The sequence below is a fragment of the Euprymna scolopes genome, chromosome 2, assembly GCF_053919585.1.
Source record: "Euprymna scolopes isolate OS-2025 chromosome 2, ASM5391958v1, whole genome shotgun sequence".
Classification (NCBI taxonomy): domain Eukaryota; kingdom Metazoa; phylum Mollusca; class Cephalopoda; order Sepiida; family Sepiolidae; genus Euprymna; species Euprymna scolopes.
In genome coordinates, this window is record NC_136483.1 from 120175356 (window position 1) to 120188789 (window position 13434).

At 36.4% G+C, this 13434-nt stretch overlaps 1 protein-coding gene across 6 annotated transcripts in view; it reads left to right on the forward strand.

Moving 5' to 3' along the window:
• LOC145295349 (universal stress protein in QAH/OAS sulfhydrylase 3'region-like) overlaps positions 1 to 13434 on the forward strand; it is a 152590-nt gene that overhangs the window by 122323 nt on the left and 16833 nt on the right. For all 6 annotated transcript variants that reach the window (XM_080141460.1, XM_080141465.1, XM_080141459.1 and 3 more), the window contains one exon: positions 820 to 897. In XM_080141460.1, coding sequence (XP_079997586.1) covers positions 820 to 897 — 78 coding nt within the window. The remainder of the gene's footprint in view (positions 1 to 819; positions 898 to 13434) is intronic.

Sequence of the window (13434 nt, forward strand, 5' to 3'; positions counted from 1 at the left end):
ACGACGATGTTAAATAGAGAGTGTATTGATATATATTCCGAGTGTACATATCATGCTGGCAAGTGTTTCTTTTCTTTTTTTTTTTCTTTTTTTTTTAATAGATCAACATTTCTACATTTTAAAGACACCAGAGAACTGAAAACTTTAGAAAAGCCAATTTCAGTGCCAAAAGTATTTTTGTTTTTCGATAAGTGAAACAGTGGAAAAAAAATGCTTATAATCCATTGAAGATGGTCAGCTGTCGACTGAAATGTTTGATTTATGTTTCATTTATTGAAAAAAATCGTCGAATTTATTATCTTCTTTATCATTTCAGAAACAAAACAATCCAAATGGATGAACATTTTTTTTCTTTTATGATAGGACAAATAAATGCAAACCATTTCTTCGAATCGCAGATAGTAATTTCTAACCAAAAAAAAAAATGGTGTATAGATCAAAGTCAAGTATTATTGTTTATTTGTGCTCTAAATTCAAGAGAATGGAATGCGAACGGTATGGCCCAGTAAAGGGTTGGCTGGGCTTTAAATTCCGTGATGATTTCTAAGTTTGACACATGACATCTGGAGTAAGCAGAAGAAACAATTAACAAGACGAGCATACCAATCGAAAACATGTAAATAATTATTCACATTCCTCATCCACAAATAATTTTTGCTACATAATTTGATTTATTTGGGGGGGGGGTTAAACTAAAAGTTACTTTTTTTTGTTTTCCATTTAATTTCGTATTAACATTCTGTTTATCCCAATTCGTTATTATTATATTATTTATTAAAATGTTATTTTCTTTTTCTTAATTGTTTGATTTTTTTTCAGGGACCATCGATAATATGTACAGAGAATCGGACACCATTGTATGCGTTCACTGTCCTGAGTTCGTTTCTATTTCACATGGTAAGTGAACAATTCTATTAAATATTTCATTCGATAGTTTCCACAAATGCTCTCTTAATTCCCTTATTTATCATTATTTCTGAATTCATTTAATTCCATGTTCTAAACTATTGCGGTCCTTAATCTGATCTTACAATATGTTCCAAAGCAATTTTTTTTATTAGCAAAACATTAAATTTGTTAATATATCTAGTTTTTGAAGTCTGACTTAATTTTCAGATTGAGAAATATTTCTAAAGCCAAAAACAAAAGCATCTAATCTAGTTAGAAATGCCATAACTGCTTTCTCTGACGTTTGCACAAACACAGCAGGCGTCTCGGAGATTAAAAATATTATTTCAAATGAAATTGTTGATTCTACAACTTTAACAATTTTATACCAACAATTAAAATGATTCCTGCTCGTTCGAAACGATTCTTTTAACGAAGCGACGAGGGTGTACAATTTTATAATAAAAAAGCATACTCAACGACCTAAAACCCAGAGAAATAGAGAGAGGGAGAGAGAGAGAGAGAGAGAGAGAGAGAGAGAGAGAGAGAGAGAGAGAAAGAGAGAGTGTGTGTGTGTGTGTGTGTGTGTGTGTGTGTGTGTGTGTGAGAGAGAGAGAGAGAGAGAGAGAGAGAGAGAGAGAAAGGGGGGATTCTGGTTGACACTCCTATGCGCCTCAACTCTATGAAGATAACATCGATAATAACAGGAACAACAATGTTCTTCAGATGCTGCAGTGCTGCACTTCAATTTCTTGTTCTCTATCAGTGGAGGAGAAATCCTTCACGACTGAGACAATTTTTATTTTTGTTCCTTTTCTCCACGTTAAAAACAACCCTGGTGTCTAACTCTGTCCCATGGGGAGGCATTGTAAATAGGAACAGGAACAACAATCAGCAAACACACCCTAAAGCATAGCGTGTATCAAGCTGAAAATTCCTTAGCTGCAATTTCTTTCTCTGCTATTACAGCTTAACCAAAAATGTAAACCCATCAACCACAAAAAAAAGAAACAACTAGGAATACTATTTTCAACTCAACTTTTCAACTATATTCAACTAGGAATAATATTTTCAACGCTGTTTCTTCCAGTCTGTGAACATTCTATGCATACCGAAGAACTTTCAACTTTTCTAATACTCACTCAAAATATCTTTCACACCATTGTCAATTAGTATGAATATAAATATGTTTTGTTCGTTACCTTGTTTTTATTTCTATAATTAGCTTTTGGTAAAATTGGCACTTACTAACTGGTGACCCTTTCATTCACAACAATTATTATCCTTGCATCTTATTCGTCACTTATAACATTTGTATTGTAAGTGTTAGTTTTGGTAGTTGACAAAGACGTAATCATCGTCTATATCCTATTAAAACCAGGTTTGTTTGAACCAACATTGATTTCACCAAACTGCGGATCGCATACTTCTAGTGCGCGTCTAATGTGAGAAGCGAATGAATTTATTACCGCATACGAGATTTGTTTATTTTGACCAACATTACGTTAACACTAGTGAATTCTGGTTTCTATAGCCTTTTAAATATTGCAAAGTTTAGTATTTGTTCTGATACTACAGTTGACATTTTCTTTCCTCGGTCAGTGAAGAAGAAATCCTTTTAGACCGAGATAATTTTAAATAAGATGCGTTCATTTAATGTACGCGTTTTGAGTTGAAAATGCTATTTCAAACTGAGTGACAGAAAAGGCCTTTGAGCGTTTAAAACAAGATCCGTCCATTCTGTTTGGATCTACATGTTTAGCAAAGAAAAGCATGACTTACCAACAGACAGGATCGCTTGCAGAAATATCCGGACACGCCTAAAAATTAGATGCGTTCAATTTAATCTGGCCATTTTGTACTAAACAACTTATTTTAAACTAAAACATGACTGAATGATCGATGGACGAAGCTTCTCCTATAAATACAAAGATGCATCTAAAAATTATGTTAACATTACATTGACACTGACTGTGTAAATTACAAACTTACATTTAATCAGCACCAATGACATGCAGAGGTCCGCTGATGTTTGGGGCTTACTCCATGATTGCATCATGTCCCTAGAACTAAAGTATAAGTCCTAGTACTAAGAAATATGAGAAAGATAGATACTTTGATTACGATTATTTTTTTAAAGTTTCTTACATGCTACATCTATTTGTATATTATAGCAAATTAAGTTGCTTGTCAGATGTAGGTTTAGTGCAGGTATGTTTGAGATAATTTATAAAATTATATAAATAAATAAGTTTTCATCGTGATCGTCACACATTGAAATAAAATAAAATCATCTTACATTTATAACAGCTGTCTTAGTCAGATTGAATGAAGACTTGGGATTTGGGGATTTATGTCAATTTATTTTAAATGTCCGATGTCAATTTTGCTTTAAGTAAAATAAATGGCTATTTATTTCCCATTTTCCCCCCCTAAATTGTTTTTCTTTTCTTTTCTGTTCTTATTTTTTATTTCTTAATAATCGAATTTTGTATGTTCACACCCGAACATACGTTTTCCATTAATAAAAAAAATGTTTACATAACTATTTAGTCTTTTTTACTTGGGAGTCATCACTTATCAAGGCAAAAAGTTGCTCAAGGTTAAGGATTAATAAGATGAATGGATTGTCAGCTGAATAATGGAAATGGTTGCAACTGGAATGAGCAAAATTTGATGTCTTATGAGGATGGTTTATGACAAATGTTTGTTGACCGATTTAACGATGACCATGTAACAGATTCCGTGGTAATGGGTTCTATGAATGAAAAGTTTTTTTAAAACAAAACTACGTTCATGAAAGTTCTGTTTTATGTTACACACACGGAAAAAGACAGGAAAGTTCTTTGCAATTGTGGTAGAAGGGCGTGCGAATGAGATTAGAGCTCAGGCAATCATGGAAATGACGATAAAGCAGAAAAAGACTACAATGTCATTTCTGTAAGAAAAGGGTTTATAGAGAAAAGAAGAAATAACACCAATTAGCTTGCTAATTCGATTGTGTACTTTGTCTTGTTAAGAAAGTGTTTTTTTGTTGTTGTTTTTTTTTTTTTTTTTTTTTTTTTTTTTTTTTTGTACATGACGCATCCGTAGATGAGTGTTAGTCTGCACGTTTAACAATAAAAATCTTTTTAAATTTTTATAACAGAGAAAAAAAAAAGATAACAAATATTAGTGATGGGAGAATTTTAATATTTTTCCCGATTTTAATATAGTTACCGATTTCAATACAATTACGTGTTTCAATATAATTACCGATTCTATTCTGTATTTTCAATTCTGATACCATGACCGATTCCAATTTTGATTCTTTTCACAACTTTAAATATTTAGCTATAGAGTTATTTTTTTCGGATTAGCCATGTAATATATATATATATATATATATATATATATATATATATATATATATATGTATGTATATATATATATATATATATATATATATATATATATATATATATATAATACACTTGTGTATGAGAGGGTGGTCAATAGATTTTAGTTTTACTGATAGTCTATGATTAATATATATTTATAATTTTATCATTGGTAGCAACAATAAAAAATTAAATTTTTAAAAATATGAGAAAACAATTAAAGAATCGTTTTTGGTATTGGAAAATAGGCACAAATTTTTCAAACTATTTATTTAAAAAACACATATGCATAACACATAAATTAATTTAGTATTTAAACAAATTTTGTATTTCCGTTTGTCTGTCTGTGTGTCCGAATAAAACACGAAACTACCAAATATACAACTTACATGTTTCCTTACATAATCCAATTCAGTATGACCTCGATATGGTTATGGTAAAAAAAAAAATACTTTAACACCCGTTCGCTTGGAGTTTACCAAAGTCCAAATTAATGCACAGAAGATCAGGAAAAAAAGTAATTGTTCGAAAAATTCAGTCGTCAAGTTTTGTGCATGAATGAGAACAAGAGAGAGTGAGGGTGAAAGGGAGAGAGAGAGGAAGTCGGTGAGAAGGTGTGTTTAGAAAGTAACATGACTGAAGAGTGAGAGAGAAAGACATTTCTTTTTTACTCTTCTATTTTCTTATCCATGCCCTCTCGTCTATTTGGAGATATTAAGAACTTAAAGTATCAAAACGTTTACCGAAATTACGTTTACCAAAATTACTAAATTCGACATTAAATTACACAGAAGGTTTGATATGCCGTAACGAACAACATTTAATAATACAGACGTGCTATTTTCGAAATAAACCTACGAATAGAAGATTGCACACTTTGTTTGTTTTTTTTTTTTTTGTTGTTTTTGTTTTTTTTTTGTCTATGGGATCTGGACACAGATAAATATAACTTTGGTTTTGAATGGAAACATTTCGGTCGAGTTAGTATCACCGGAAGAGGAAAATGGTTAGATGTTATTTTTATTTGACTATATTTGTCTTTTATTGATATTCATCTAATAATAAAATTTACATTAACCGGATGTTCGTGAGAGAAGGGGAACGCTCAGAATGGTTACTTCAACCAAAGCGTCGCAAAACAACTTTAGCGTGACGGACTAAAAATACTATTTACAAGTTTAGCGCGACAGACTAAAGAAAAATGCTTCAAAAGTATTTAAAGCTTTTATAGAAATACTTGTATACATCTAAAATTCGATGGAGATACCTTTTCAAACCGAAGCATAAAAAACTGACATACAAAGCCTTTTGTAGAGATATGTGAACGCAAAGCATATAAACGTAAAATACGATACAAGAGAAAAAGAAAGAGGAGGGCAAAGATTTGGAGTTACAAGAAACCTCATCAATATTCCAGTATTCTTGTTTTCTTTTCAAATTCTATCTCGCTTTGTTTTTTGGGTTTTTTTTTTTTTTTTGTTTTTTTTTTAAATCTTATTAGACCCTTTATGGTCACTTTCCGTGGTATTACCAGCACTTTCTATCTCTTTCAGTAACTGTTGTAAATTATTTTTTCGAGGCTTCGTTCCTTTTGGGGATTGAAGTTTCGTTTTGTCATTCTTCATAATTTCTTTTATGCGTTCGGTTTTTGCTGCTTCTGATTCAGTAAGTTTTGTAATCCCGTAGTCATTATTTTCTGTATTTGCTGTTTTCACTATGAGTGTTTTCTGATGGTGTTTTGCCTTTCTTTTATTTCCATTAGTTGAAACTCGGAGAACTGTCTACTCAATAAGGCATGTCTTGTTTGATTTGCGATCGACTGTTTCGTCACGACATGTCTTATAGTTGTTGTTTTCTTTTTGTTTTTTCTTTTATTTTTCCTTTTCTTTCACGCGATTCAGATAGCCTTTTTGTGTGTGATTGCATTTTGTAATTGCATTTCTTCATGAAAACGTGGAGATCAATAGAGAATATACAGTAATATATAGAGAATATACAATAGACAAGGTACAACAAAAGAAAAAGAAAATGTAAAAATAAGGAATTCAACTTTTAATTTTCTCTTTTTAAAATGGAAAAATTTTGGTAACTGTAAACTTATTTGGGTTACGGTAGATGGATAGAATTCAAATGTCATTACTTATTTTACGATAGAACATTCTGCTTATTTACATACGATTTCCTTTTTTATTTGTAATCAACAATTGCTTCCATTAGATGTGAGCACACTTCATCTGTTGCGATGGGTCTGTGAACTTACTGCACCTAAGAAAATGAGATTGGGAGAGGGGCGTGTGCATTTTAACGGCGTCATTATTATTTACGCACTAGGAATAGTCACGCAAGCCATCATCAAAGATTGCTTTTTAAGAACAACTTGTGGTATTCTCTAGAGTCTGTGTGACAACAAATATCTCCAGATTTCCAGTACTCCACCTCTTTTGATAACCTTTGCAAAAGAATTTGCGTTATCGCAACAGTCACTTACCATTGATTTTTCGTCGGCGGCGACCATTGGTCTTCACTGAAATTTGGGTGGCAATAAGCCTCCCAAAGGTCCCAGTCCTTTTTGCACTCCTTTAGCGGAGGTCTGGTTAGTGCTTTCTCTCCTCGGCCTTTCCATCTTCCTTGATTATGTTGTGTGGTGCCTGTTCATGGTGACACTCACAGAAAAAAAGGGGGCTGTATTTTTCAATTATACAAGTTTCAGTTTTCTTGATTCCATATGATGTTCCTTTGTGTTTTGCATCTGTAACTGTTTTTGTGTCCAGTTTGTGTGTAGTTCATGTGTGGTGTTAGTCTCCACATTCAAGGGTTTTCCTTAATATTTCTGCAATTTTCATTATTAAAATCCGTTGTATATTCTCAGCCATCCCTCTGGTTCCAATCTCTCCAATTCTTTTTTCAAAGTTTTTCGGTATTGTTCTTAACGCTCCTACTATTAGTGGTGTTATCTTAACTTTCTTCATTTTCCAGATCCTTTTGAGCTCTCTCGCCAGTTCCATGTATTTGCTCCGCTTTTCATTCTCCTTGATCTCTGTGGTCTGCTGGAATGGCAAAATCTACAATCTGGCAGGACTTTTCTTTCTTGTTAACTATTATTATTATCATTATTATTTATTTATTTATACTCACTAGGAGTTTTCACACAGATCATTATCATCAGAGATTACTCACTGATGGTGTTCTCTGGAGTCTGAGTGACAACAAGTCTCCCTACATTTCCAGTACTGCATATGATAACCTTTGCAAATGAATTTGCGTTATCACAACAGTTGCTTGCCATTGACTTCCCATTGATCGTCACTGGAATTTGAGTGACAACAAGCCTCCCCAAAGTTACAGTCCTCTCCGCACACATCCAGTGGATGTCGAGTTAGTGTTTTGTCTCCTCGGTTTTTCCATTCCTTCGTGATTATTTGGTGTGGTAGCAGTTATTGCTGCTGACATTACTATTTTAATAGTTATTAACTTACATTTTGCAGTTTCAGTTTTCTTGGTTCCATGCAGCGTTCTTTTTTATTTAATTCGGTTGCAATTTCTATATGGCCGTTGGGATTTTTAGCTCATGTGGATTAGTTTCACATTCGAAGATTTTGCTTAAGATTTCAGTTCTTTTAAGCATTGTTGTCCGTTGCATAGTCTCAGTCTTTGCCTTGATTCCGATTTCTCCTAGTCTTTTATTCATGTTCTTAAGGGTTGTTTCTAGTGCTCCTAAAATTATTGGTATTATAGTGATTTTATTCATGTTCAATATTCCTTTCAGTGCTCTGGGAAATTCCGCATATTTTTTTTTTTTTTTTTTTTTTGTTCACTCACTTGGAAGTTTTCACACAAAGTATTGTCAGTGATTTCTCACTGATAAAAAATAGTGCTCCTTGGAGTCTGAATAACAACAGTTTCCCCACATTTCCAACCAGCTCTCTCTATCTTTTTCGATAACTATTGCAAATCTTTTCCGTTATCACAACAGCCGTTTACCATCGATTTCTGGCTAGCAACTATCGTTGGTCTTCTCAGAAAGTTAAGTGGCAATAACACTTTCTAAAGTTGTAGTATTCTCTGCATCCTTCCAGTGACATTTGGTGTTTTCCTTCCTCGGTCTTTCTTTTTGACACTTTATGATCATTTTGTTTAGTATCAGCCAAGCTCATGTGTGAGTTCATGTGTATGAGAGGGAGTGATGGAGACGGGGCTCAGCTTATTAGATTTCTATCAGTTTCAGTGCCATTAGGCTCGACTCGTGAGATATTCTTTCTATCCATTCTATAGCATAAATACTTCATTTCAGTTTTTGTATAATGAGTATATATTAAGGAATCACCGCATATCAAAGTTCAATCGTTTCTTTAACCTCTCACGGCTTCAAATTTGTTTGCCAGCATTCTGAATTCTCAAATGATACCATATGAACTTAAAGTTGTAACAGACTAAAGAAATAAACTGAAATATTCATGACGTATGCTTGGTTGCATGCAATTATGTGTTGGCCTGTAAACGTTAGAAATATATTTGAAAAGAAAAGAAAAAAATCCTGGAAGCGAGTAAATGTGAAGAGTAGTTGACATATTCTTAATGGAGCCAACTGTCTGCTAACAGAAATATTTTGACATTGCAATCCTTGTGGATTTGGAATCATTAATATGAACAGATGACAATGACAAGAAGAAATACTACTACTACTACTACTACTACTACTACTACTACTGCTGCTGCTGCTGCTGCTGCTGCTAATGCTACTACAAAAAATAAAAAGCAATAATAATAATAATAATAATAATAATAATAATAATACGACGACGAAGAAGAAGAAGAATAAGAATAAGAAGAAGAAGCATAAAGAGTTACAATACGTTAACGAGAGCTACTTTAATTATATTCTAGTTATTAGCTAGAAACAAGTAAAATGCAATAAAAACAAGTGAAACATGTGATTTGTGTTGTGTTGTGATGTCGTTTGGGGTGTTAGTCAGGTTCCTAATGGCAAAGTTTTAACTTTTGTGGGAACTTTTTAAAGATTTGCAAACCTATACATTTTTGGAAAGGTTTTTGTCTTGGGAATCAGAAAATCAATGTTTGCATTTGCCCAGATGCGTATATCGCAGCCATATTGGATTTACAAAATGGCCACTGTAAGATGTATGTTTTGTAATATCTCGGCTTCTAAATAAGCTGGAACACTGCTAAACCTACATTTTCAGGATCCAGGAAGCCAATGGTGGTAGTTATAAAATTTTCCCAGATGTGTATATGGCACTATGGCAGCCATATTGGAATTTACAAAATGGCTGATGTAAGATGTACCTTTTGTAATATCTCGGCCTCTAAATAAGCTGTAACACTGATTTTAACTGCTAAGCCTACATTTTCAGTGTCAAAGAAGTCAATGGGCCAAGTTATCATTTCCTCTTTTGTAACCTCCCCCTCCCCATTGTAACAGATAATCCACCATATGGGTAAAAAACTTAACAACCCTGGCAGTTAGTCAGATACTAAATCAGAGTTATTTTTATTGAAATGCCTTTTAACTGTAAACTTTTGTTTGTGCAACCATCTTAAACATAATGAGATGTTTGATCATAGTCTATGTATAATCATCATCATCATCATCATCATCATCATCACTTTCATACAGCACAGCGTGGGAATCTTCATCGTTTTCGCACTGGCTGCTGCACTGACACGTGTCAGTACAGGCTAAGTCTTTAGACCTGCAGGAACATCTGCTAGAACAGTGACATATACATTTGCATGTGACCATCTCAAGGATGGCCTTAGGGACTGGGAGGACCTCTGTGGTCATTGGTTTCAGGATGCCATCCAATTGTTTGAAGTACCTATTTTCCAGGAGATCCAGTTGCGAAATCTGCAGAGCAATGCCTGCTTGTGCCCATACCCTTGCTTGGACATGGACTCTTAAAATATGCTGCTTTAGAGCTCCAGGTGTTGGAGGGAGCCTGTCACTTTCTGCCCTATGCTTGCAGAACAGATGCCATCGCAGTTCAGAGATTGTTTTTATGTTGATCCCTTTTGGCAAGTAAGTGCACATGCAAAGGACTCCAGTGTTGACAGCATTCCCTCTGTCACTTCTGCTTCATCCATAAGCATTTGCAGAGCATTGACATCTGCATCTACTTTCAGGTGGGTCTGCAGCCAGGTTGTCTTGCATATACAGGAGAACCTCCCTGTGTTGTCGACCCCAGAAAACACATGGAAAGCTGGCAAAGCCTTTGCTCTTTCATTACCTAGAGCTTGTCACAGTGGGTCAATTGGTATAACACTAGAGGCCATAGAAATTGACATGTTTTCAGCAATAGATCATAGTTTGCTGTGACTAGCACTAAAACGTCCGTATCTGGGGAGAAAATATTAACTGTGCATCAGGTGGGTTTCGCTGTGAAGCCAGCACAGCCTGGTGGATCAGTAGCGTGTATGCCAGGTCTTTGTTGCTCTTAGTCTATCCACAAGCAAATGTGATGATCAGCTTTGATAATCCCCTATTGTACTCTAGAGTTTGGGCAACAAGATAGTCAGATCAGCCTTTGTCTTGTCATGGGAGGGGAACCGCCTCATTGGGATGTTTGATGTAAGTGTCATCTCTAACTTGATACTAAACAGAAGCTTTTCCTTGTCTTCGTTTATCTCTGGTTGCACTCTTCGGAGAATCTGCTCGGTATGTGTCAAAAACGAGGATGATTTCATCATAATCTCGTGTTAGCTGCATCAGTCTGTCATTAAAGCAGCCACTCAGGTCCTTGACTGTCACTAGAGTCGCTCGTTTCTTGCTCAGCTTCTGCACAAGCACCATGCAATCAACCAGCGCTATCTTCTGACTTGGCTGATCAGTAGATGTGGGTTCTGTAAATCTTGTATCCGTTGCATCTTGGTGGGTAGAACTTCCAGCTTGAGGTGACTGGTCTTCATGGGGCTGTCTTCTCTTGTCAGCTTCTCAAGTAGATGGATTAACTTGGACTTGTCATGTCATGGCAGCATTGTTCCATCAGGAGCAAACAGTGCTCTTGAGTGAATTCATAGTTTCCTATGGCTTCTTTCTGGTTGATGCCTCGGCTTGATCTGGCAAGTACCATCAGCTTTGCAAACAGGTCCTTGGTCTCCTTCAGATTCACAGCATAATCTCTGAGTTTCACTGTAATCTTCTTGTTCCCAGAAAGGAACATATTGTTGTTCTCTTTCTTCACAGGGGCCCAGAGGCTGACATCTCCATTGATCCGCTCTGACACGTAATCCTTATACAACTTCTGTCCAGTGACATCAGCATTCAAGATCTGTGATACATATTCATCTGGGATGTAGGCATTAGTAATCATATTGTACAGCTTTTCCCCTTTAGTGGTAAAGGGGTTTCCATGGCTGAGTATGGCTTCCTTGATCTTGTCGACTGTACCATGTGCCCTCTTGACTGCACTTGGTCCAAGCTCATGATGCTCTGTGATTCTATCAGCTTCTATGTCAAACTGACTCTTGAACTCTTTTGACAGACGTGAAAGTTCTGGTGTGGCCAGAAAAATCTCTGTCTGGCATTGGCATTTTTGGAGATGCCTATGATGCCAGAACTAGTCTTCATCAGCTTGTTCAGGTGTTCACATGCATGGTCTGCCCCAACAGACACAAAGGGAATGACACTTTGCATGATTGATATATTGCCCGTTCGTAATTCCTCCCATGTCTTAGGGTGATTGGTTCTCAAGTCATGCATATCTGCGATGTATCTTGGCCAGAGCCACTTATACTTGATGCGGTCCATGGCAAAGAACAGCTTGCTCAGTGCTTCTCCAGCTTGCAGATGGAGTTCCAGGTCAGCATTCCGAGTTGCTGTTACAAAGAACAGAATTGCTTCCACCCAATCTAGGTACCTCATCATGGCCTTGAACATTGGATTCTGGGATTTCTGTTCCTTCCATTTTTGAAATGCTGTGATGACCTCAGCAGTGGTCAAGGCTTCCTGGAGAGTGCCGTTTGCTTTGTGTCTTTATTCTCAGAGCAAACAGCTTCTACTCCTTCTGTTGCCATCAGGCACACATCTTTCAGTTGTGGGTTATCCTTGAAGAACACCTCCAGAGCTATTTCATAGAGTGCTATGTATGAGTAGATATGGGCATGGAGAGCTCTCTTGTAGTGTGTGCATTTCAGGATTTGCCTTGTCGTGGCAGGACCATACACACCTGTTTCCACCCAGGCATCATCTATGCCTGAGTTTTCCATGGAGGCATCAAGCGCTCTGAGGGCAGCCATTATGACATGCAGTTCACCCAGTCTGGAAACAGCCATGTGTTTCAAGTCAGGTCTGGCATCTAAGAGCTGCACCACCTTCTCATATAGAACCATGTCAAAGGTAATGACTGTGGGGTGATCTTCCCCAACTGCCAACTTCCTCAGCTGATTTGCTTGTACGATCACAGTTAGCAGAGTTGACCACTCGTGTGCCACCTCAGGGAGTAGTGGCAAGGCTCCAACCTGTGTCAAGGGAAGGCTTTCAGACAGCAGTGATTTGTATCCTGCCCAGCCTGGAGTCTTGCTGGAGGTTTCTCGAGGTTTCATTCTGGATAAAGCAGATGCAATAACCCATCCAAGCTGTGTCAACTGATAGGATCCTGAGATCCCCTGGCCGATGCCAAACTGTTCTGACCTCTTGGTAGTCTGTGATTTTGGCTTGTTACAGTGAATCATGTCTACATGGTAGGTTGTGACTGATATACTTTTTGCATCAGGTTCTTTAGAAGGATCAACTTTCTGGTACACTGCCATGATGGTTCCGTGGGTGGTTCCCTTCCCATCAGGAGTGTCCTCTGCAAAATCTGTGTTATCTACTGTGAAAAACACAAAGGTCCCCTTCTTTAGGAATGGTGGTAAATAGAGGCCTTGGTATGCTGTGGTGTTTTCTACAACAGCATTTGCCAAAGCAGTTTCCATGAAAAGGATACAGCAATGTGAAATAGCGTAGCCAGGAGCATTGAGAAGATTCAACAGTTTCTTGCTGTGTGTTTCATGGTGGACAGTCAGTGCCAGAACCTGAGGGTTCCCTCATGCATGGGGTGACTTAATGCTGATTCATTGCTTGGCTTGTACCTTACCTGTTTACTGGATTTGAACCCATACATGATATTCTGGCTCACCGTCAGTGTTGCTCGGTCAACATCTTTGGTTC